The sequence below is a fragment of the Rhyacophila brunnea genome, unplaced genomic scaffold, assembly GCF_057557595.1.
Source record: "Rhyacophila brunnea isolate RB1 unplaced genomic scaffold, BYU_Rbru_1.0 scaffold_6, whole genome shotgun sequence".
Lineage (NCBI taxonomy): Eukaryota > Metazoa > Arthropoda > Insecta > Trichoptera > Rhyacophilidae > Rhyacophila > Rhyacophila brunnea.
Window position 1 is genome coordinate 46,749,698 of NW_028233276.1, and position 27,270 is coordinate 46,776,967.

The 27,270-nt window shown below is 32.0% G+C and overlaps 1 protein-coding gene across 1 annotated transcript in view; it reads left to right on the plus strand.

The window, feature by feature from the left end:
• trh (PAS domain-containing protein trachealess) overlaps window positions 1-27,270 on the plus strand; it is a 637,328-nt gene that overhangs the window by 255,889 nt on the left and 354,169 nt on the right. Inside the window, exon 5 of the mRNA XM_085957070.1 lies at window positions 22,871-22,883. Within this exon, the coding sequence (XP_085813196.1) occupies window positions 22,871-22,883 (13 nt within the window). The remainder of the gene's footprint in view (window positions 1-22,870; window positions 22,884-27,270) is intronic.

The window sequence follows — 27,270 nt, forward strand, 5'->3', positions numbered from 1 at the left end:
TTAGTCAGAAATTACAACAAAAAGTACAATAAACAAATTATGAATAGCTGAAGTGTCAGTAAAAAACCCAATTAGCTTGAATCCATTAGAATTTAAATTCAAATTCCATCAAGTACCTTCGGTCGAAAGTATTAATATTATATTTTTTAATTTATAAATAAAAAATACATCTGAATACCAGAAAAAGCACTAAGTTGGCCGACTGTGCTTACCCTAAGCAGTAAAAATTTTAATTCATTTTTTTTTTGTTAAGACTTTTTTAATTCGCTGCCAGCTTTAATTTGTCGGCAGCAAGTTGCGCATTTCATCCACTCACCCCCCACGGCCAAAAATCAACCCCCAGCTGAGACCAGGAACCTTTTATATGCAAATTTTTGAGAGTGCGCTATTTTTCGAAATAGTCGCGCTGTATTTAATCCACACCTTTGTTCGGCTGCAATTATTTGAGAGGACAGGGAAAAATATTTTGCCATTTGAATATGAATATCTATATAATACACCCCTAGCTAAAAGGGTGTTTTCCATAATACAACATCTAACATTCTTAAATCTTGTGTTAATTCAGTATTGAATAGTAAAATAATATATATATAATTATAGATAATGGTTTACCAGCGTATAGCTATTTCGGTTGTCACATCATTATCAAGACGACAGAGATAAACGATTTGTCTCTGCTTAAGGGGGGACATGCTCGTCGAAGGTCAAAATTGAGTTTTTATTGTATATTCAAACCATGATCCTGGACACTCCTTAAACGTTGTAGATGATCTATTTATATAATTTTGAAGCCTTATTATCCTTTATAGTTATTTTAAACATTTGATGACTGCATGAAGTATTTTTGTTACATAAAATAGTATTCTTTTAAACCTCTCGCTCTAATGTTTTAGAATATAGTCATATTTCGGTACATAACTGTGCAGTGGTGTTAAGATTTTTTACATTTATTAATTTTTAAACGCATTTATAAAACCATTAGCATAATTTATTACGAGATAATTTTTGTAAAATATTCACGATAAAAAATTATATTGATAATCTCTGTGATCCCAAATTTGACAAGAATTAGGCATTTTATTATTCAAAAAATCGGCAAGATTAACACATTTCAAGATAATTCTAAAGATATTTATTATAAGCTATGTCTTTGACCATTCAAGTGTGATAAACATCTTATGAATAATGATTGCTTTATAATAATTATTGACCTAAGAATAAGGTAGTGTTTTTTTGAAATACGCCATTTCTTTTGTCATTCCCCAGTGGTTAAGCTACAACATACGGCCGTAGTCATAAATTGACAAACTATAATTGAAGTAGGGAGTAAAATGATATTGACGCGCGTGTTTGAACATGTACCGTTTAAAAAAAAATAAAAAAAAATTCGGTTAGGTACATGTTCAAACACGCGCGTTAACATAATTTTACTCCCTACTTTAATTATAGTTTGTCAATTTATGGCTACGGCCGTATGTTGTAGCTTAACCACTAGGGAATGACAAAAGAAATGGCGTATTTCAAAAAAACACTACCTTATTCTTAGGTCAATAATTATTATAAAGCAATCATTATTCATAAGATTTTTATCACACTTGAATGGTCAAAGACATAGCTTATAATAAATATCTTTAGATTCATCTTCAAATGTGTTAATCTTGCCGATTTTTTGAATAATAAAATGCCTAATTCTTGTCAAATTTGGGATCACAGAGATTATCAAAATAATTTTTTATCGTGAATATTTTACAAAAATTATCTCGTAATAAATTATACTAATGGTTTTATAAATGCGTTTAAAAATTAATAAATGTAAAAAATCTTAACACCACTGCACAGTTCTGTACCGAAATATGACTATATTCTAAAACATTAGAGCGAGAGGTTTAAAAGAATACTATTTTATGTAACAAAAATACTTCATGCAGTCATCAAATGTTTAAAATAACTATAAAGGATAATAAGGCTTCAAAATTATATAAATAGATCATCTAAAACGTTTAATGAGTGTCCAGGATCATGGTTTGAAAATACAATAAAAACTCAATTTTAACCTTCGACGAGCATGTCCCCCCTTAAGTTTTCTATTAAATTCACAGAAATAAATGGGATCCTCTCTCTCTTCATTGCAGTTTTCAGGAATAATACTCTAATGCATGGGTACTTAGCATTTTGGAAACCGTAATAACTTAATTTTACTTTTAAAAAGTTTATTTACTAATAGTGTATGGAATGCTTTAAGCAAATCAATTAACGGCCCACATGCTCAGCGTACGTCAAAATGGAACTTTTATGCTATTTTCAGAGCATGATCCTGGACATTCCTTAAACGTTGTAGATAATCTATTTACATAATTTTGAAGCCTTATTATCCTTTATATTTAACTTAAACATTTGGTGACTGCATAAAGTATTTTTATTACATAAAATAGTAGGTATTCTTTTAAACCTCTCGCTCCAATGTTTTAGAATATAGTCATATTTCAGTACGTCCATGTGAAGTGGTGTTAAGATTTATTAATTTTTAAACGCATTTACAAAATCATTAGTAAAATTTATGTTGACATTATTATAGTGAAATATTTACAATAAAAAATTATATTGATAATCTCTGTGATCCCAAATTTGACAAGAATTAGGCATTTTATTATTCAGAAAATGGGCAAGATTTACACATTTAAAGATAATTTTAAAGATACTGATTATAAGCTATGTCCTTGGCCATTCAAATGTGATAAAGATTCTACGAATAATGTTTGCTTTATAATGATTATTGACCTAAGAATAAGATAGTATTTTTTTGAAATACGCCATTTCTATTGGCATTTCCCAGTGGCTAAGCTACAACATACGGCCGTAGCCATAAATTGACAAACGATAAATGAAGTAGGGAGTAAGATCATGTTAACGCGCGCATGTCCCCCCTTATGAGGAAAATATAATAATATCAGTTGATCAGTAAATCAACTTTGATTCAAAAGTGTATATAATAGATATGATGGTAGTTTAATTTCCACAAACTTTTCCGCATTTAGAAAGTATCGAGACCGGTTTCGGTCTTACGATATTATCAATCAGAACAATAACACAAGGACAATACTAGAAATAATTAAATATAATACACATAGTCAATGATGAATATAATTTGTTGTGGGTTCATGAACTGCCCAATACAATTATTTAATCGACTGCGTTGATCTCAGATGACACATAATATATTCTCATTAAAGATTTTTTTATCATGTTTGATTACTGTATGGTTGCTGCATTATTCAAGAATTTATTAAACGAATCGACCGGTATGACTCATTTAATTGGTTATCCCAGTGAGGCACCTCGATCCCTATAATGGAGCTTTATTTGTAACATTTTTTTAATCGTAATTAGCAGGGCTTCGAACCATTACTTTTTTTCCGTTTCGGTTTTCGTTCTGAAAAAAATGACGGTTTTTCCGGTTTTCGGTTTTTGGTTCAGCTCCGAGTGACTAATTTCTACGTATAGATGATGGTGAGTGACCCAAGAATCCAAGGGCCAATACCCGAAACGTAAGACGTTTTGCGCCTACGTCAACTGAACGACAACTGAAATGGGGAGTAAGATCATATTAACGCACGTGTTTTAACATGTACCAAACTGAAAAAAAACATTTTTTCTGGTTTAGTTCCGGTTTTCGTTCCGACAAAAACAACGGTTTTCCGGTTTTCATGACGTTATGCTGATTATCACTTTTTTGTGATAGCGCAGTATGATGACTTACTATAATGATTTTTTTAATAATATGTAAGCATCATGACTTAGACTTAGTATGATTAAATACATAGAAGTAAGTACTATAAAATCTCATTACAGTAAAGAATTTACCTTGCAACAGAGTAAAGTTGTACTGCGAATTTCGTTGGCTAGGTGTCGTAATGCAATCACCTTTTTTATCTCCCGATGTGCGGAATTTTATAGGCCACTACGGAACGTGTTTCAGGAAATCGGAGCTTCGGCCTCCACTAGCTACACTCGTAAAAGCTCACGAATAATGGTAAAAGTTTGACCGGCGTTCTGCTTTGCCTTGGATTAAATCAAGTGTTTCATAGCCACTGTTAATGACGTATCTAGTCATTTTACTTGCTTTGCGGTACCTGTGTGTATTTTATTTTGTTAGTGTTTACGGATTTTCAAGCTTGTTTTTGTACATTTTAATAGTAATAGTAGTACTGCACTGATAAGACTTTTTTGCAAGTATACATATTGAAAGACGACAATATAGTGCGAAATAATTATACGCGGCCTTCGTGGTCCAGTGCGTACCAAACAGTGACGAAGGGTGGAGGTAAACTGTTGAATGATGCGTACTAAACTTTGTCAGTTATACGTAATTGTTTTCATTGAACTAAGACTACAATTTACAGATGGTGTTGGCTTGTTTTTAAAATTCAATGCAATGAGGTCATAATACATTTATGTGATTTTATCAAAGCCTGTGTAGTTGTGATTGCTCCACTTTTATTACTACAATGGATATCTTATCCTGGTGCCCGCTTCAGGATGTTAGGGCCATTATTACTACAATATTGACCCCGGCTGATTATGATGATGAAGAAATAAAATTATAAAAACACTGTGAAATTTATATTATTATACAATATAGAATATGCATAGATAGTATATTAATTTAAGATACAAATAGCTAAATCACTCGCAATAAATCTTCTTCTTCTTTGGCCATATCCGCCCCTTAGCTGGAGCATATGGACACCACGCGGCGCCTCCAAGAATTCCTGTCGCTCGCTAGTCTTCTTGTTTCGTTCCAGGTCAAACCAGCATCCCGTAGCTCCGCTGTATACACTCTGTAGATTGTATTTAGCGGCCTTCCAGGTCGCCGGAATCCGGTCGGCTTGAAGAACAGGCAAGCCAGGTTGAAGTTCTCTTCTGGCATCCGCAGCACGTGGCTGAGCCAGGTCCAACGTCGCCTCTTCACTTTCAGCGTGATGAGAGGCTGCTTGGTACGTTCTCTTATCTCCTCGTTGCTCCTAAAGTCATACCACCGCACACCCAGTATTCGTCGCAAACATCTGTTTTCGAAGCTCAGTATACGGTGGCAATAAATAGTACCTACCTATCATTTTTTTTAAAGAATAAAACAAAATAATTTATGCTAAAAAAATCGTCGCCTAATAAGTACAGCTTGAGGGAATTCAAATAATGCGCTCCCGTTTTTGAATCGTACCCCATTCATCAAAGTCTTCCACCCTTACTTGTAACTTAAAGAGGGGTAGGTACCTATTATAAGGAAGGCTCACCTTTGTAGCGACAAGCTGAATTCTCAGGCCAATCAAGAAATGCAGATGAGATGAATTAGTGAGACAACTTCTCGGTGATGGCTTGCGGTTTTAGAAAGCCGGCAAAATGCGAATCGACTACAGTCAAAGTATACAAAATTTAATATTTTGAACTCGTAAAAATTTATATTTTATTACTAACTATAATAAATTTACTTACCGGCGTAAGTTGACCACATTGATTGAATATAAAAAATATAAACTAAAAAAAATCAAAAACATGTTAGCTCGAAAAATGCCTAAGTAATGGCATGCAGAAGAGAAACAAATTTCGACTGACAGGAAGTAAGAAGACGACATCTCACCCCGCCGCTCGCGGGTCTTCTTATGCCGGTAGGGCAGGGACCGGTTCAATGCCTGAACAAAAACGATGCATGAGTGCGAGTGAGAAAGTATTCGGCACCCTTACAATCTCTGCGACACGCGCTAGAGTAAGATAAAAGGTCTACATATGTGTGAGCTAGTTTCCAAAAGTATCGCCATCAAATCGGGGCGAAACGCTTCACATAGCGTCGATAACTTAAATTGATATTTTTTGTGTTAAACATAAAGTCAATGGTAATATTTTTAGTTAATTAAGTAGAAAAGATGGTTCTGTGTGTTGTCTTAAAATGTGGTAGCCGTACTGATAAGCAATTTATAATCGATAATTTATTTGTATTTTATTATATATTTTAATATCAGTGACCTAGTGCTTCTTTAAAATAACTTAAATTATGGATATCTTTATCTAATGGTTGCATTTTGACCGCTTAAAAATACTATATAACGTAAAAAAAAATAGAAAATTATATTTTAATTCTGAGCGTCTAGTGCGAGCACTTTGGGCGAGCACTAGCGAAATGGTCTATGGTCTTGAACATTTGTAGACGAATGCGTTCGCTCGCCCACAAACCAAACGCAAGGCACGCGGCTTCATTTAGCAATGCAACGGGTGGCGTCTAGATGTATCTATAGTCTAAGGTCCGGATTTATATGCTAGTGCATGTTTTGTTAGAGGTTTGTACAGCTATCAGAATTGCACAGAAATCTGTTTTGAAAGACACAGAATCCAAAAATAAAATTTTATTGTCCATATATTTTAGAGCTTTTGAATTTACAATTTTAGTTTTTTTTAATTATTTTATTGAAATATAACTTAGTTAGGTTGGTAGATAATTTAGATGCATTTGCATTTTTAATACATTGTACGTTAAAGACGCGCCCAGCGCGTAACGATTAAGGTGGACATTCGATATAATTAGATTGCTATTTTAAATGTGGTAATTAAAAAGTATTTAAGAATAGTTAAGTGTGTCGTTTTTGTTTTTTAAGTTATGTTTAGATTATATTGCATTTATTATTCAATTATTTGTACTTGTGAAAAAACTATTTTGAAAATTGTAATTGATTAACTTTATATTCATTGTTTGTGTTTTTTTGTTCTGCTATCGTATTATGTTGAAATTTATTAACTAGTTATTCGATTTTTTGTCAAAGTCGGTATTTACATTTTTTTCCCACATTTTTTTTTTTAACTGCATTATGTCTTCGGTTATAGTGCATATTTTATTGATTTTAAGTGCATACGTGCATGCATATAATCATGTTTTTTGTTGCATATAAATCCTCTCCCTACTGATTATTAGGATTTGGACGTGAAGAACTTTTCTAATTGCTGATTTCTTAAACGAGCTTCCAGGAGGGCAATTTTTTAATCAAACAGTATCTAAGGTATTCAAGCAAACTGCTTCAATTTCGTGATATAAGAAATTTTATTTCTGCTTCCATTTTTACAACCGCACATAAAAGTCGCGGAGGCTTTTCTGTTTCACACATTTCCTCGATAGAGGCGCTAGTTTGTCGCTGGCGGTCGTCTATTTTAATTTTGACAGATCGAAAACAGATAATATGTCGTAACATAACATCGTAAGCCTCTGTTATTTATTGTTTTTTTTACTTTTAAATATTATCGTTGGAAGTGTTATTTTGTATTTAAATTCTTATTAAAGTATTTATTGTTATTTTGTAATATAGGTAGGTACATACATATTTTATTAGTATTAGGTTCTGTTTACATTTTAGTATTTACGGTTGTAATATCAATATTAGGTACCTAAATATAAGGTAATTAACGAAAGACGCTTCGTTAAGGATCGATTAACTAAGTACTCTAAGAATAAGTTGTTTTATTAATGCTACTATAACGGTTACTAAACATATGATAATGTCATAAAGTATCATATTTTAGGTTATTTTCTTGTTTATGTGTTAATTTAAGCTGTCATTGGCTGTCATTAAGACCATAGAGTTAAATATAATGGAAACTCTTACGCGATCAGAAATATACGCCCAATATTTTCGTTCCATTTTCGAACACCGCTCGAAGCATCATGCTTACTAGCTTACTTTTCAAGATATTTCGCGTTTTCAACAAAGTTTTTATATTGTATGATACTGATTGGTTTGAAAATTTGGGCGTATGAGTTATGGCATCATGGTTGCATGCAAATATTATAATGTATTTCTGAACCGAATATGGTGTAATCATTTTAGATTTTCTTATATTGCATAATCGGAATTGTCGGAATGAAATAGCCCCTACATTGTGACTGTGATGAAAAGACCACATATCATATTATTATAGTGGAGTTTTTTTTTTATTTATTTATTTTTATATTTATTAAGGAAACAAACAGTTACATATTGATTACAAAAATTTAAAATAGAATAATGAAAAGTTATTTCAACCAGCAAAGTTTCCATGTATACATTATAATATAGTTAAGCCTAGCAAGATAGAGAGTTAGAATAACATAAATATAAAGAAATTACATAAGAAAATTACATGAGAAAAATGAGGAAGAATAATGAATAATTAAATACAAAAACTTATATACAATACTAAACAAAGTTACATAAAAACAATATATATATATATATATCTATTTATACAAAATTCTGGAGATAGCGCGTTTAAATGAAACAGGTGAATTATTAAAAAGATCAACGGTGGAGAAATACATATTATAATTTAAACAAGAGCGCCAAATAAAAGAGTTTTGTGCATAATTAGAACCGCTACGACTGATAAGGTACAAAGTTTGGTTTCTGCAACTTATATAGTTTCCCCGCAGGATTTTCAGTTATACACCAAAAGAAACCGTAGATTTATAATTAGCCACATCCGCTGTAAAATATGACTGGTTTTGTGTTAAGGGGTTTTACACATGTTTATTGTAGTAATGTAAATATATTCACTTATACTTATTTATTAAATTTATTTTATTTAAAAATGAAAAAAAAATTAAATAAGAAGAGCATAGTTTTTGTGTTCGCATAAGAGATAAGCAACCAGTAGACAATTTAAAATTTTGTGTATCTTACAAATTGCTTGAACAAAGAAAGGGTGACTTTTAGCGAAGTCGCAAGGGAGAACACTTATCATAGTCACTCGTCAGTCAACTACACCGGGTTCTGCTTTTAGGACAACAAACTGTAATGGAAAAGTTGGACAATCTGCGTACATGTGTTCCGGTATTGTTTTTTCATTTTTATATAATATGAGGTGATAAAGACTAAAAAAAAATCTTTCTCATTCTTTTGACAGAGGATTGCAATACTGCATGGTTATGAATCACCTGTATTTATTTTATTGCATTTTCTGTTAGTTCTAAAACGGATAATAAAGATATGCACTGACCTATTTCATATACTAAAGTTGCATTAGTCGTATTAGTTGGGATAGCCGATTGCGATTTGCTCTGGAGTTTCCATGGTTCATAACTGACCGACGAAACTGTGCACCTCTTATACCGCACAAATTACTTTACCGCGTCACTTCACTCTTCCGAGTTTATTCCACATGTCCAGACACTCCGAATATTGATTCTACTGTCGAACAAGAACTTCTTGTCGACGTGTTAATACTGTGAACTAACAACTTCCTCCTAATCTAATGCACAATAATAAAAAGCTAGTCGCACTTCCGTTTTCAAATGATGCTCTCAAATTTATCATTTCATTTTATACTCCTGTAGTGTACGTATCTTTCAATTTACGTAATCGTCGCTGAATGATTGGTTTATCGAATAGACCAAATGTCAAATGTTCAGGAAACGAAAAAAAAATTTGATTATCCTATATTTAAATACATGAAGGTATTTAAATTGTTGTTTTTACAGCATATAAATGCTGTTTTCATTACAAAGCAATTTAAAGAAAAGGATGGTTCTGGTCCAATTAGATACAAAAAATCATTCTGCATTAAAAGGTCGATTTCGACAAAAACGGATATTTGACAAACCAATCCTATAGCGTCGTAATGTGAAGCTTTTTTAATAAAACGATGTCTAAAACGATCAGTAGCGATGTTAGAATTATTATTAGTAAACTTTTGGTTGTTTGCGAGGAAGAAGACACATCTAAAAAAAAGCCGATACATTATTTAATTACGCATTTAGCACGCGTTGCCGCTATGACAGGTACGTCACTAGAAGTCTTGTGCGACTCAGGTACTTCCTGCTATCGCAGATTTCTTGTTGTCGGACAATAGCTATATTGTTCTACAATTATAACTACCAATGTGTCGCAGCCACAAGTAGTTATTTAGTGCGCATGGCCTTATTGTTATAAACCTTGGGAGATAAAAATATGTCTTTGAAATGTATTCCTGGCAAATACCACGAAGTCCTGAAGAGAATAACATATACCAAAGAAGATCAGTATCTGAGAACTGTGTAATTAAATAGAAGCATTAATAGGAAGGTGAAATTCCGTTTTCCATTTAATTTTTAGCTACTTGAGTGTTTGGGATTCTACAGACTTCACTAGCGCCACATTGCCCTTCTAAGGAAGAAGGCAGTAACTGACTCTCACATACTTTCGAGATAAATGACATCATGTATTTTTTCTCAAACTTTAGTACTGTGAATTAATAAAAAACAGTAATAGTTTTTATTAGTAGGACGTTAAAATACAAACAAAGTAATAATAAACAAGCTGTAACTGCAATTAATATATGCAATTACTGCCTTTTTGCTAAAATGTCTCTTTTTTCAATAAGGATTTTAACGGTATTTTAGTGATAATACTGATTTTAAAGTGAACAGAATATAAAGCTTTCAAAATTACCTAACGGATGGCATTCATAACTCAATTTCACAAATTTTGCGAGTTACTGCCTTCTTCCTTGGAAGGGCAGTACATTTCTAAGCAATTTTTATTTTTCAATTTTTGTAACATTTTTATTGTCCATGGAACCATATTTATTTAATCAGAAGTAATACCAACCGCGGTACTTCCATAACATAATAAAAAATACCTTATCATTGAGAAAGCAATATGCGTGCGAGATGTAGCAATGGACCGTGAAGGGTGGTGCCATTTTATTCTCACCCTATACTTGTAATAGAGTAAAATATGTAAGTAACATTGAATAAAATAAAGCTCATGATCATTTTTCGATTAGATATTGTGACACCGACACAAATTTTGTCATTAACAGCGAACCAATCGAACGTGTGACCCATTATAAATATTTAGGTACATGGGTCAATGAGAAATGGGACCAGTCTCAGGAAATAAAAACTAGAATTGAGTTCGCAAGGAGCGCCTTTCTCAAAATGAGACGCCTCTTTAGCAATCGAGATCTTAAACTAGGTTTGAGACTGCGTATGGTACGTTGTTATGTTCTCTCAATTCTTTCCTATGGTATGGAAGTATGGACGCTAAACCAAGAGATGTCACGGAGACTTGAAGCTTTTGAGATGTGGCTGAATAGACGCATCCTCAAAATTCCTTGGACTGACCGGGTGACAAATGTTGAAGTTCTCAATCGAATGGGGAAGGACCGAGAAGTTCTACGTAGTATCAAAACCAGGAAACTACAATACCTCGGCCACATTATGAGAAGACAAAAATACAGCATTCCCCAACTTGTCATTCAAGGAAAGATCAATGGGAAGCGTAGCAGAGGACGGCGCCGCATTTCGTGGCTTAAGAACCTCCGTGATTGGTACGAGTGCAGCTCCACCGAACTGTTCCGGGTAGCAGACGACAAATATAAGATCACCTTGATGGTGGCCGACCTCCGCTAGGGGATGGCACAATAAGAAGAAGATTGTTATAATAATATTTTAAAAACAAAGTAGGTACCTAATGAATATCTACTTCCATAAATTAACGTAGGTAGATAGGTACATCATAAATAGGTACACATTAGTCAATCATAAATAAAATTTAACTTAAGTGTTCTCTTAAATCTTCTCTGTAATCCGATTCACCAATATTGATTGTGAATGAAGATTTCTCTCCCATATTTTTGTTTCATTTTTTACGATTATGCAAATCGGTTTATTAAAACGCGCTTGTTCTAACATCAAAGGGAGAAATAACCCCCTTCTTTATCTAATATTTCATAATATACAGCGACATTCAATCTGTAACTTATTTAATCGCATTACATTAAAATAGTGGAATATATTAATATGTATTAAATATAGCTGATAAAGGCTTGACAATTTTCTAAACTTACAAAACCTTTGCCATATAAAAATTATTACTCCACTTATCATACAAGTAATGAAATTACAACATATTTATATCTTCGCAACTTACTTACTTCACCCTGTCACACCCCAGTGTTAGGACATAAGTAATCACAAGGTTGCGACATTTCCCTCGGTACATCGCCTTACGCCATGTTAAGATCGCTTTTGTACCACCGTTTCAGGATTAGGCACTCTATGGAGACATCCAGTACAAATTTGCCAGCCACATGACTGTGACGTCTCATCATGATTCTTCAATCATAGAGGGGTTTAAATAATATATTTGTTTTGAGATCTTAATCATAACTAATATTTGTCGCGCTCTAATTTGTTCCTAAAATTAAAAAAAAAATGTAAGTTTCTATTTATGTTACAATTAATATTTAAAATCAACTGGAAAAAGTCAATTACCTATCGTCAAAATTATCCACCTAACTCTAATAAAACATAACAATTTTCCACACGTTACTTGATTTGATACTAATAATACTGTACTTATATGTGTTTAATTTTATTCGCTCTCTTATTATAGTTGTAATCATTCATCTTCGAACAATAGGCACAACTATAAGTATTGTAATTTTGACAGATTCCAAGTGCTTTATTTTCTGCTTGATAACTTTTCTAACAATATTTAAAATACTCTATAGTTTAATTGAATATTTTTTTAGATATAAAAAATCTGCATCAAACCAAATGAGCTATACTTACCAGGATAAGAAAAAAAAGATTAAAAAAATACTTATTATAATACACATGTAATATTATTAAATGTGTTCCTATTTGAACCACATAATATCGTCGGTGTTTTGTAAAAAGGGCGAATTAACCAAAATGCTACTTTACAGGAGGAGGATTTTTAACTTTTGACATTTATTTGTTTTTTACCTGTAGATGATTATAAATATCTAACAAGTTTATAATAAAGCTTAGAAAAAATACTGTCATTATAATAGGTATTATTATATAATATTTTAAAAGGCCTAACATGTCACATTTGCTTTTTATTTCGTAATTTTAATTAATTGAATTTTAGTCGATTATCGTTTTTAAGTACTTTCCTGTAGAGATAAAAATTCGCCACACAACAAAGCTAGTAGGGTACATATTGTATTTTCATTAAAATCTCGATTTCGCCAAAATAGTTGATACGCCCTTTTTACAAAACACCGACGATATGTCAAGAGATTTTATTTTTGTCTTAACAAAATTCATCGACCAATCAACTGAGAAGAAAAAAAGTAATATAATAAAATAACTTTACTATAACGAAATACCGACACATTTTTTTTTATATTTACTAGTTTCTAAAATATTGTAGATTTTGAAATCAGTATTTTTAAGTGTTTAACATATGTATTTTAAAGGATTGAAAACCAGTGATCGTCGACTTAGCTATCCGACCTCAGGGCGTTTGGTATAGGTAATGTTTTTATGAATCGAAATGTGATTAGATCTCAAAATGGTGAACCCGCGATAGTGCGTAGACCCCTCTACGAGGTATCTACGTCGTAGCTTTATGGGAAATTGAATTAGCATAATCTCGCGGCGGAAATTACATAAGATTTTCGAAGTGTTTTAATGGAAACTGCCTAGCAAAATTGTTGCCGAAGGGATGAATAGATTTGAGAAAATGATGATGATTTGACTAACACAATTATAATATACTTACTATGTGGTTTTATAAATTAAAAAACAAATATTATTAATATAAAAAATCAATAATATACACCATGTTTCTATCACCTCACAAATTTCCCATTGTAGTCACCTTCTTTACTTAATTTTACCAAAAAACTCTTCTTCTCATTACATAGCTCGTTTTAGCATACAGTTTTAATAATAATTATAACACATAAATTCAAAGTAATTTTTTTACATTCACACCTAGCCAGTTAATTACCACAACTCGGTTACTGCTAAAGACACACCTGGCGTGTAACAATTAACAAGATAATTTAATGTGGTAACTAACTTGTCACCAGTGAAAGTATTAGATCTAATGGCCACGCGCCTGGCGTGTCTTTACCAGTGAAAGACTTAATAGTATCAACCGAAGGTACTTGATGGAATTTGAATTTAAATTCCAATAGATTTAAGTTTTGTACTATTCCATTTGTGTCGTTGTTTTTGACCCGGGTTTTGTGAGGTTTTGGTGACATGATAGGTAGGTAATGGAGTTTTTCCCTACTTTACTGTTTAATTTATTATATAAATTAGAATTAATTATATTCGTTGTTAGTGTGTATTTTCCTTTTGGTGAGTGCACATAGTACCTACCTGAAGATGCCTAAAGGCGAAACCTGGGTCGCAAAAAACAACTCAAATGGAATAGTACAACACTTAAACACTAGTTAAAATACATAGGTATATAAAATACGTAGGGTCTATTAGCATAATATTATAAGTAGGTATGAGGTCTTGTAAAGAAATATCGTAAAAATAGAATTTAGGGAACGATACGTTATTATAGTTACTGATAAAATAGCTAGACAGCACTTAGAATACAGTATTAAAAAATACGTGGTACATGGTGTAAATGACTAAATTATAACCTTATACAGCATATTCTGCAGAAGATAATAATTTTTAAAAGTATCTGTATAGACGGCGAATATTTTGAATGTGGAAATTGTACGATTGTTTTTAACTTTCACAGATGATACGGCACTTAATGAAGAAGAGAAGAACCATTTACCGAGTAACTGAATAGACAGTATTTTAATAATTTATCAATCCGGATTTGCGTTAGTGAAATATATGGATAACCGTGAATAGAATATGGCTTTACTGTTCATTTTGCCATATAACCTTTCAGTTAACATGTCATTGGTCTTGAAGAACCAAATAATCTTCAAAAAAGCCTTCTACCCATAGACTATAGATACATCTAGACACCACCTTTTGCATTGCTAAATGAAGCCGCGAGCCGTGCGTTTGGTTTGTGGGCGAGCGAACGCATTCGTCTACAAATGTTCAAGACCATAGACCATTTTGCTAGTGCTCGCCCAAAGTGCTCGCACTAGACGCTCAGAATTAAAATATAATTTTCTATTTTTTTACGTTATATAATATTTTTAAGCGGTCAAAATGCAACCATTAGGTAAAGATATCCATAATTTAAGTTATTTTAAAGAAACACTAGGTCACTGTTATTAAAATATATAATAATATACAAATAAATTATCACGAACATGTATCAACTTATCTATGAAACGTAATACCATCTTCTTGCTTGTCAGTACGGCTACCATATTTTAATACAACACACAGAACCATCTTTTCTACTTAATTAATTAAAAATATTTACCACTGACTTTATTTTTAACACAAGAAATAGCAATTTTAGCCACACAGTTATCAACGCTTAGTTATGCAATAAGCGAAGATTTGCCGGCTACACCGTAGCAAAACATCTCCCAGATCTGTAAACCTTTTATCTTACTCTAGCGCGTGTCGCAGAGATTATAAGGGTACCGAATACTTTCTCACTCACACTTATGCATCGTTTTTGTTCAGGCCTTGCTTCTACCAGATGAAAAGTATACTAAGAGTAATTATTATTATACTTATGTTAAGTTATATTCACGTGAATATGCTATATATAAAGAAATATACCATACATATAATATATATACACGAAAAGATTTAAGGAAAAATGTAGTTGTATAATACAGTGTTTTATTAAAATTTCGATCACGAATTTTTCAATTTTTATTAAAAGTTTCCAAAGACATTTTCCCTTCACAATCATCAATATGTCATTTGATTTCATTGTTCGGAAACTAATCAAAACTTCTAACGACTCGCTGTACGTATTTCGTATTAAGTCTACGAAGCTTTGTGCTTTGAGATTTCTCAAAGCAGCACACAATCTTTTATAATTTACACTGACGACTTTTCAAATACGTTTACTCAAGTTTGACGGACAAAAAAAATATAAGATAACTTTGTTTTATTTTTAGTTTAAACTTATAATAATCTACATAAAAATAATTACGATTGGATAGCCCACAGTTTATCGCCGTTGCTAGACATAATAAATATTTTTAAGCTTTTTGAAAGCTTCAATCGTTATCAAATTCGCGAAACAATAATAAATTTACAATAAATAACAAATACATAATGTACGTGATATTAATTAATTTACATAATTTATTTAATATCAGGACCAGTTACTTCCAATTAGATAGACATTCACATGACAATTATTAAAATATATGAATTTAGTACATATACATAATATTATTATAACGTATTTAATTTTATTTCTCATAAATTACCTTTCTATCAAGAATTTTCAGTTAATTAACACAATTAAATAAGGTTTGTCTAAATATTTTAGTATACTTATGTATAAAAGTGTCTTCGAGGAAATCGGTTTTGTGCTAAATAATTGATTTTTAGATAAATTTTTGGACTGATTTAATAATTAGGAATGGCATGGCTACGTGTATAATTTGGATATTATTCAGACAAAAAAAGTGATTAAATGAATAATGGGTATGTCAAAATCTTTAAATTGGTCGAATATGTTGGTCGTAGACAGGATGAGATGATCCTGTGATACCCGAAATCTGCGGCGGTTTTGTTTGACGCAAATAACGCAATCGATTCATCACAAAATATAAAAGGGCGCTTCAAAACAATTCAATTAAGTCATACAATTAATAAATTATACCATAATCTTTAAAATATGCTTAATTCTCACAAATTAACCACAAGTCATAAAAAAAATCTCTGCAATTACCATAAAATGGGCCTATAAGATGACCAAATGGGCACCCCAAGATACGCTGGATTGATGAAATATTGTGGTATCGTATAATTATGTAGCAGAAAAGACTAGGAATCGAATAAGTGAGCCCAGCATTAAGAAGCCTTCATCTAGCAGTAGATTGAATTAGGCTTAATTATGATGAAGTGCTTAATCTCTTGTAAGGAAATTATTTATTTTGAAAACACGTCGTGTCTTAGTTAGTGCACCGATGGTTGACGATTCGTGTCAAAGATGTTATTAGCTCTCGACAAATCTGATACTATCACGTTTCATGTTTACCAAGTAACACCGTCTCTAAATATAATCAATACTCTCGTCTCATCATGCGGAGAGACGTACCGATTCCATACAAATTTACAGACTCAATACATCTACATAATATAATATATGACTGTAGTATTATTATTAAATACTTTGATAATATCATAGAAAGATCTATCACGTTTCGACTTTATTGAAATGTACAAATATATTAATATAATATCATTGCGGTATAATGTTATAGTATTAATGTATATTAGATTAGGTAACATTGTATTCATTTTAATAATATAATGATCATGGCCCCTGGAGGGACATCGCAAACACAACAAAACCAGTGGGCTGATTTTTTTAATGGAAAGATATTTTCATTATTTCTAATTTTACTTTAATAACTATTTCTATATTATATTCCAAATGATTCTCCTCGATTTGCCGCCCTTCGAGTAACTACCGCCCCCAAGCGACACTCAATCAGCCTACCCGCACGGGACGTCACTGATGAGCACCTAACACAATTGTATAATATATATATATAATATATGATATGATTGCACTTCTAATTTAATACTTACCCATTTTTTCCGCCTTTCCTTTGTATACGTTACGTATTTTTAGGTATTTTATTTAGTCATTAATTACTAATTTCTGAATAGATTAATTGGTAGAAACTAATAATCATTTGAGTAGTTGGGTTATGTTAAGTTTGGTTAGCTTATGAATATTATGATTTTTAGTTTTTATACTTTAGTATTTATACTTTTCTACATAATCTGTAGCCAGAAGCTTTATTGATCGATGTTGGCTATAATTCTTTCGTTGACTCCCTTAAAACATCTTGCGAATAGCATACGTAAATTTCATTCCGTTAATATAAGTCTAAACATTAATTCCGTGCTATTTAACATGTTGTAAGCGAGCAGATTTAAATGAAAACTTCCAGCCGATTTAAAAATTACCGCTCCAAAACAATGCCTTAAGTCACCCCTCGACTTTTAAATCTTAAAACATAATATTGACTTCACACTTTGATTAAATTATGAGTTTTTATGGTATTTTCAGAGCATAACCCTGGACATTCCTTAAACGTTGTAGATAATCTATTTATATAATTTTGAAGCCTTATTATCCTTTATATTTATTTTAAACATTTGATGACTGCATAAAGTATTTTTATTATATAAAATAGTATTTATTTAAACCTCTCGCTCTAATGTTTTAGAATATAGTCATATTTCAGTACGTCTATGTGCAGTGGTGTTAAGATTTTTTAGATTTATTAATTTTGAAACGCATTTACAAAGCCATTAGTAAAATTAATGTAACATTATATAGTGACATATTTACGATAAAAAATATATATTTTATAATCTTTTTGATCCCAAATTTGACAAGAATTAGGCATTTTATTATTCAAAAATGAGCACGATTAACACATTTGAAGATAATTCTAAAGATACCGATTATAATCTATATCTTTGACCATTCAAATGTGATAAACATCCTACGAATAATGTTTGCTTTATAATAATTATTGACGTAAGAATAAGGCAGTATTTTTGTGAAATACGCCATTTCTATTGGCATTTCCCAGTGGCTAAGCTACAACATACGGCCGTATCCATAAATTGACAAATAATAAATAAAGTAGGGAGTAAGATCATGGCAACGCGCGTGTTTGAACATGTCCTGTTTTTAAAAAAAAAATCGGGTGGACATACTGAAATAAGACTATATTCTAAAACATTATAGCGAGAAGTTTAAAATAATACTATTTTATGTAATAAAAATACTTTATGCAGTCATCAAATGCTTAAAATAAATATAAAGGATAATAAGGCTTCAAAATTATATAAATAGATTATCTACAACGTCTAAGGAATCTCCAGGGTTATGCTCTGAAAATACCATAAAAGCTCCATTTTTACCTACGCTGAGCATGTGGGCCCTTATTATTCAAATTAGTAAGAATGATTATTTATTTAGGTAGTTACCTTTCATTTGTTCGAAATATGAAAAGAAAATATTGCATAATTATGAAAGAAATTCTTAGGGTAACTCCATAATTTAACCCTTGTTGAAAATGTGATGATGACCATTGGTACTTCACATGAAGCAGATAGAGAGGTCGCTTTGTCAGTAATTACCAACATCTTAAAAATCAAATAAGTAATAAAATTACTCCGGTAACATCTCTTTTGGAATATTTGCATATTAAATGGTGGTTTATCGCACAGGCAAATTTTCTGCAAGATGTTTTCCAAAGCGGTTAGCACTTTGGGCATCCACGTACCTAAACCACCACTGATTGATAACATGTGAGGCATGTGGAAACAACATTGCTGACAGTGTTCAAAAAATTTAAAAACAACTTAACCGTAAAAAAATGGTTGAAATATTGACAAGGACTTTCTTTGAGCAGAGGAGAATCGTAGTGAATTAAAAAACTTAGTTTGATATCAATGGTATTAAAAATTACAACTCGTTTGCGACTTGTAAGCCAAGGACGAAAAATTATTATTTAAAAAATGGGTTACATCGTGGTACAAGTGTGGAAAAAAAATACGTGGAAGAGGTCTGTGGGATTCAAGATTTTGAGTTAAGTGGTCTGCGAGGTCCAAAAGGTTAGAGACCACTGCCATATAGGATAAGAAAATAAGCTTAATGACAGAAAAAAAATGCTTATAAAAACAAAGATCGAAAAGGATTTTAATATTTTACTACTAATGAAATTTAGTCGACATTTTGTATGCAGGTAGCATTTATTTTAGTTTATTAATTATAAGATATAATATCTTGATTTGATTTACCAGCTGTAACGCAGTGCAATACAACACACACACACACTCTCTTATCTCTGTCCGCACATTGAACAGTGGCACTGCCACCTGGTATTTATTTCCAGTAAAATATAAGGTACAAAAACAAATCTAAAATTTTTTAAATTTTAGCTTTATTATGAAAAGTTGTATGCTATTTGAGGTGCCGAAAAACGCTAGATTTAACGCCATACACCAGATGCGAATTTTTAAAGCTAGATGCATATTGAAAAATGCTAGATTTGGTAATAAAAACGATAAGTTGACAATTCTGGGTAGGTTCTTTCAAGAAAAAAAAACAGTTATAAATAAAAGAATGAAACATAAAATTTAAACTAATACTACCTATCCAAAAATACAGTTATCAATACAGTGATCTAGGTATTATAGATGGTAAGGTATAGAGAAATTAAATTTGAAAGAGGCAAAAGAACAAAACATTCCTAGTCAATTATTATGATGATTTATAGTCTCATACGGCTAGAGATCATCATACGGCAGTATAGACCCCGAGTGATGATGATCAAAATGCTTATCCATAATCAACGCGTCGATAAAAATATTTTTTAACTAACTGTCCCATTGATAATAATAACTTTAATAGTCAAAAGTTACAACGCATTACTTCGTCGTCGCTACCGATATCTTTAATACAGGTAAAAACGTCATTGGAGCTGATTCTCGGTTATTTACAATCAATAAAGTAGGCAGTCGTAAACGCGAAATCTTTTGAGCGGCACTTTTGAAAATGAACGTTATAATAAAAATATATTATGTTAGGTTAGGTCAAGATTGCAACGCTATGTTGTAAATAATTATTAGGCATAACCTTTATTACATAATTTATTTTGTACAATGCCCCTAAGTGTTTTTGCAATATTTCTGTTTATAATAAGGGTAAGAACTTAAGTTTTTTAAATAAAAAAATCCGATAAAAACTGTGCAATATAATTTTTGAAAAGTGGTATTTAATGAGTAGGTAGGTATTTATTAATAATCAACTGTGTTTTATTCATCAAAAAAAAACAAATACACCAGTTAATTAGTAGGTAGGTAGGTTTTTTAATCGAAAGAAAATACTTTGGCTTTCATGCAGTGACGTCTCTAACTAAAGTGCCACCCTTAGGCAGAGTTAGAAAGCAACATCCTTTTATTTTTAGTCTAAAATTGTAGCAACCGAATTCATGAGAAAATATATACATATATCATATACCTAATCTCCTGAGGATTAGAGCATTTCTAAGAAATCTACCCTCAAACAGTGTTTTGGGTACATGGAGTTTTGTGGCACTGATATGTTTGAATGCCCCCTTATGTTTTATTAAACTAAGATGTCCGTACTTTTCTCCGTTACTCTTTATAATGAAACATCGTCTGCTTCATAAAAAACTATCACTGCTTTCAAATGTTGTAATGATCGTCTTCGTTCTTTCATTTGCCGCCTATTTCCACAGGACGTCACTGCTTTTTCGTCATTGTGAATATCATGAATTTAATGTACTTAAAGTCGCAAACTATAGCAAAAATTAAAACACACAATTTTTATTTTCCATCCATGTCCGTTCTTTAAGTGGTTCATATGGACAGCATGCGTCATCTCACTCACTAAGGTACATTCATATTATGTCTTTCTAGGTCATGTCAGTATTTTATAGTTCAATCATGTTATATGTACACCTTGTGGATGATATTTCGTGGCTTTTCATAATATAAAATCGGTTTTATTATGAATAAAGGACAAGCCAGGCTAAATTTTTCTTGAAGCATTTGTAACACTTATTTGAAGCCTTGTTTAATGCCACATAATATTATGAGCTAGCTGTATACATATTCCGATTATATATCTTACAGTATTCGCCGTAAGGATCTATTTTCAAAGCTCAGCACATGCTTTTTTTTTGTCTTTGTAAGGTGTAATGACTGGTTGCCGTATAACATCAACACCATTATAATGCAATCGATAAACACACAAAACATACTTTTCGGGCAAGAGCTCTAACTACCACACTACCACACTACCAACCCTGGTACTATTCAAACGGTGATGTACCCTTTGTAAGCTTTGGTACATAAATGGCACTTATGTTAAATTGGAACTTAATTCCTTGATTTTTCTATGGAAACCACTTAAAGCTCTATATGGAAGAAGATCAACATCTATAAAAACAACGTCGTCTGAGTTATTTTCAAATTTCTTCAATAATAGCTGCTTAGTTTTTTTTCTATTAAGTCTATTTATAGTTATATTTTTATAATGTTATCCATATTTTTTTAATATATTAACTAATGATGGTTATATAATATATCATAATATAATAGTTTAATTTAGTTACTTAATGTAAAAGATTTATTGTTTTAAAAAGCTTTCATTAACCCGGCAGGTAAGTGTTGTGTTCTTGTCGACAACTTTCCCACATATCAAAATTAATGCCATTTCAAAACTTACTCTCAACTTTATCCCTTTCCTTTAAAAGCTCGACATCCAGATAAAAGCCTTCTCATAAAGCTCTCGCTACTTAACTTAACACGTCCTTAAAACAAATTAGCAAAATCTACCGAGACCGACATTACAATAGGCCGTGAAAATTTGGTTCCTTGAGAGGTCTTTAGTCTCTTTAGTGGATCTTAGTTGAACACTTAAGGGATATAGAGTCAAAGAAAGTCGAGTATGCGGCTTACTTCTAACACATTAAAGTTTTTCAGTGGTGTCTACGAGTATTTGTTTTTAAATATTTCTATTCACTCAATGTATAATATAATATTGTTCGAATGTTTGTACTTCAATATGGCATTATACTGTTATTGAATGAAAAAAACAAACAACGCAAACTCACACCATTACAACTTATTATATATTATGAGTCAGAGCACAGATATTGCATGTCCAGTTTTATGTGTTTGGAGTAATAATAAGAGATAAAATTTATTTTCAATTTCAATCATTTGGTAATAAATGTGAAATAGACGATGAATGAAAGACATATTAATAACGCCTGTACACGTGCACGGAATTACTGGCACCAATAGTGTGGAAATTAAACTATCGCGATAATAACTGTTAACGTGCAATAGTGCCGATTGTCTTGACAATCTCATTATTGAAGCGTAAGCGAGACGCATTGTTGTCAGTTGTATGGTGATATTTGATAGGTTCTGAAAATTGGTAACCGTCAAAAATGCTTTGCGCCGTGTAGTTAGTTTTTTTCATTATACTGTGCATGCGTACCTTTCGTGGTGCAGTGCGTACGGCGCTGGCCTTTCATCCGGGAGTTCCGGGTTCGAACCCGGTGAGCACACAATATGTTTATGTGATTTTCATATTTTGATTATGACGAGCATGAAATCTTGCGACTTGCACGATAATACGTGTTTACATGCGCATTTTCAGCAGCAATAGCCAGTCAGCAGTAAATCCATGCACTTGTAAACGTGGTATAAAACTAAGAATTTTATTTTTCAAAATCTTTCCTAAGCCTACGAGAAAACTTATCGTACTACATTTCCATGATACAATACCTACGTGTTTTACGGCAAAGTACCTACACACTCAGGTGCGATTTAACTTTCCAAAAGTTTTGAAATTTATATAAAATATTAGTTCAAACATGTTCACATATAAATACTTGCATGATTTTAATACAATTACGTTATGGGCGACATTTCATGGTCATACCAGAAATTAAATTGTCACAGAAGTACGCATTGATTGACTAAAATCTAACAGCACCTACCTATATTGTATAAAACCGCTGGCTTCATAATTCCGTCGCTAGTGGCAGTAGCACTTCTATAGACTTGCAGTCATCACTTTACCATAAAACCAAAACATTAATTCTAATTGATTTAAGTTTTGTATTATTCAATTTAAATCATTTTTGCGTACCCGGCTTTAGATTTTCGCCATCTTTGGGTACTATGCGCACTCACCAATGCAAAGTGTACAATTACAGTGGCAGTGTAGTCAACGTGCACTTGCAATTGATGAGTGCGCATATTGCCTGAAGATGCTGAAAAAGGAAACCCCAGCTGCAAAAAAGGTACTTAATAAATAATAAACAACTTATAATTAGTTAAATTCAAAATTTCGTCAGTGTAAATTTAATTTTAATATTTTTTTAATAATATAGAATTTCTTGTTGAGTAATTTCATTCTCACGCCGTCCCTGTCACACAAAGAAAGTGCCTGCATCTTACAGTGATTATGCAATATCCACTTCGGGAGCATTCATTGCCCCTTTTATATGTTTTTAAGACCGCTTCGGGAGGCCAGACCCCATTACGAGGTCGCCATTATGAGAGGGCGAAAAGCTCTTGACGTTTCCATGCGGATCACCATGTCATCTTTGCGGCGATCATACCCGTCATCATCATTGAAACTACGCATTGGTCAGTCTAGTTATGTTCATACTATGTAAAGCTACCCTATATTATTCACATAACATAAAAAATAGCAAAATACTTAAAAAAAGAATGGTTCGAAAATTACCATCTTGTTAAAGCGTTGCAGTGCAATATGTTATAAGGCGGTCTATAACCAGGCCGCGGCACTGAATTGCAAGTGTCAATGGTAGTGCTAGTTATTACTTATTTTACCACGTTTTTCTTAGCTCGTATTCTTGTTTGTCCGGTGGTTGTTTATCCAGTACAAATCTTGCAATCGATTTTTAACTAATTTCCCGACTAGCTAGACATTTGAAACTTTTAGAATATATCAGAACACGATGCCAATGCATTCTTTTAATACTTTTAGCCATCTTTAAGTAGAATTGAATTCATTTTCAGTTAATTCTGTTTTGTTTGAAAAGTTATTTCGGAAGAAATCCGTAATCCAATCCACTATTATTGGTTGCTAAGGGGGTGGTCCTAGCAACTAAATTATTAATATATAAGTGCGTTACTATGAAAATCAAAATGACATTTCAATATTCTATAAGTATTTGTTTGTTTGTTGCAAAATAGCAAAAAAAAAAAATTATTTGTTGACAAATTACCTTATTTGTCCTAAATTATTAATACATAGAATTGTCAAGTTTATATGATTCAACAGAAAATTTAAAAACGTGGTAAGTATATAAAAAGTTCTTTTTATCTTGTAATTATTTGAATGCATTTTCGATTCCATAATTTATTGTTCAAGTTAATTAACATATCAGCGTTTTTTTATATGAAAAAAAAACATAATTTTCTACAAACATTTTACTAGGCATATTACATTAAATATCTAAGCAATGATTTGCACTACGATCAACATTAACAGCCTCGTTCAGCTTGACTACATAGTGGGCGTAGATCTAAACTTTCAAATGGAGCTTTATGCATGGTCATTCATTTTTAATGAAACTTTATTGTATTAATCAATACATAGCCATTTTATCAATTTGTGATCTATTAACATAAATAGACACCATGTTAAAAAGAAAAATAATATATAAAAACAGTTGACAAATATTCATGTATAGTAGAAGGTCAATAAATTAACAATGAATATGTTAAATTTTTTATTGTTAATTAAAATCAAAATCAAAAATAAATAAATAAAAATCATCTCTTGATAATATGGTGATACTTTAAAACTTTTTTGAAAACGGGTTGCGGGTTCAAAAATGCATATTATTTATTATATGCTTATTCCAGTTTAAAGACCCAATAGGTAAGGCGAATAATCAACGACCATTTTTCAAAAACTCTTGATTTAACAACTGCTTACTGGTACTATTTGACAGGTCGTAAAAATCGGTTAACCTCAAAATGAGTCTCTCCGCGATGTAGTTAGTTTTTTTTGCCGGACTGCGCAGGCAAAGATCGAAATAATCCCATGAAAATTCAGAAGCTTCCGAACTTTTTTGATTCGTGCATGCAATCTTGCAACTTGCATGACAGTACATGTTTACAGTGCATTTTATTGTTTCATTTACAGCAGTAAATCCATTTAAGTGTAAACGGGGTATAACTCTATATCTCAATATCATCATCAGCCTGAATCTATACACTGCTTGATGAAGGCCTCTCCAAGCTGATTCCACTTCTCTCGGTCCTGTGCGTTGCTTCCGCAGAACTTTATTATTTCATCGATCCATCGGCCTCTAGGTCTACTTTGCGGACGTTTTGTACTTCTTGGATACCACTGAATGACTAAATTTACAGTATTTATAAGTAGGCTTGAAAATAAATGTAACAAATATGAAAGTCATGTTCAACTGCTTTGCGGGCCAAAAAGAGATCTTCATCAATGGTATTCAGCTCGAACCGGTGGAAAACTACATATATCTGGGACAGGTAATTCAGAAATAATGGGAACTGAAATACATAGCAGGCGATAGCAGGTAACCGACTCGAGTAAGGAAGAATCCGGGTTAAACTTACACACGTGTCAAGAATACGTTTTACGTCGAATACTGAAAACTGCTCTCTGTTTATGCATTTACGCTCATTTAATGTTGGTGTATTTCACACACTATTGCACGTGCATAATGCGTGCTTCATTTTCGTAAGACACTCACACATTCAAAACCCTGCATCAAGATGCGGCGTATTGAATATAGCCTATCGGTATTATATTTATTATCTGTTCTGTGATCTGGGCATCAACTCTATATCTACAATACACTAATCTTTTTGTTGGTACCAAATTACGCGAAATACGTCCACAGAATAGTAATAACTAAAAACATGGTTTAGTACTAAAAGCTAAGTTTATACTATTTAATTATTGTCATAATACGAGATATGATTTATATGCTTCATCTGAACATGATAAAAAAATCATTATTTCAGATTAATGCTTTGTAGTGATCTTTAATCCAGTTCAGTTCCCATTCTGTCCGGTTGTAAAGGTCCTATGCATTGTTAAGACGTCGTAAAAGATTCCGTCTAGTAGTAAAAGTCCGGGAAGTAAGTAATTTGGATGTTAGTTATGGGGGCGACCCTTGTGGAACTCACCCCTTATGGACTTCACTTTGCCCTCTTTATGTATATGGCAGTTGAACGGAGATCAGGCATGCGAGCTGCCAATTTTTAACTGACCACTGTGGTTTATCCGCCAAGATTGTCAGTTTGTCCTAGTAAAATCACACATTTATATTACATCATTGTATATCACAATATACCGATGCATAGAAGGAAGTTAACGTAATTGAAGAGTTGAAAGTCTATAGAGTATAAGTGCCAAAAAAATCTATAACAGGTTTTTTACTTCAATACTATGCCAAGCCTAATGATATTCTGAAGGGTCTAAGTTCTTAACTTTACCATTTTTGTCACACAAATCCATTGAAATATGGGCGGAGTCTATGTCTCCATATATACATATACATAAAACGTTTCAATATTGTTCATGTTTTAATATTTTATTCTTCCTTTGTTTATTTTGTCTTTAGAATTATCTAAACTTATCATATTATACTGATGTTGTTCTGTAATTCTGTAAAAATAAAAATGTCAGTTTTCATATATATATTCTTTTTTTTGTTATATTATCTCAGTTTCACATTTTTGGCACTTAGAACCTATAGACTTTCAACTCTTCAATTTAGTCTTGTTTCAACGAGGAG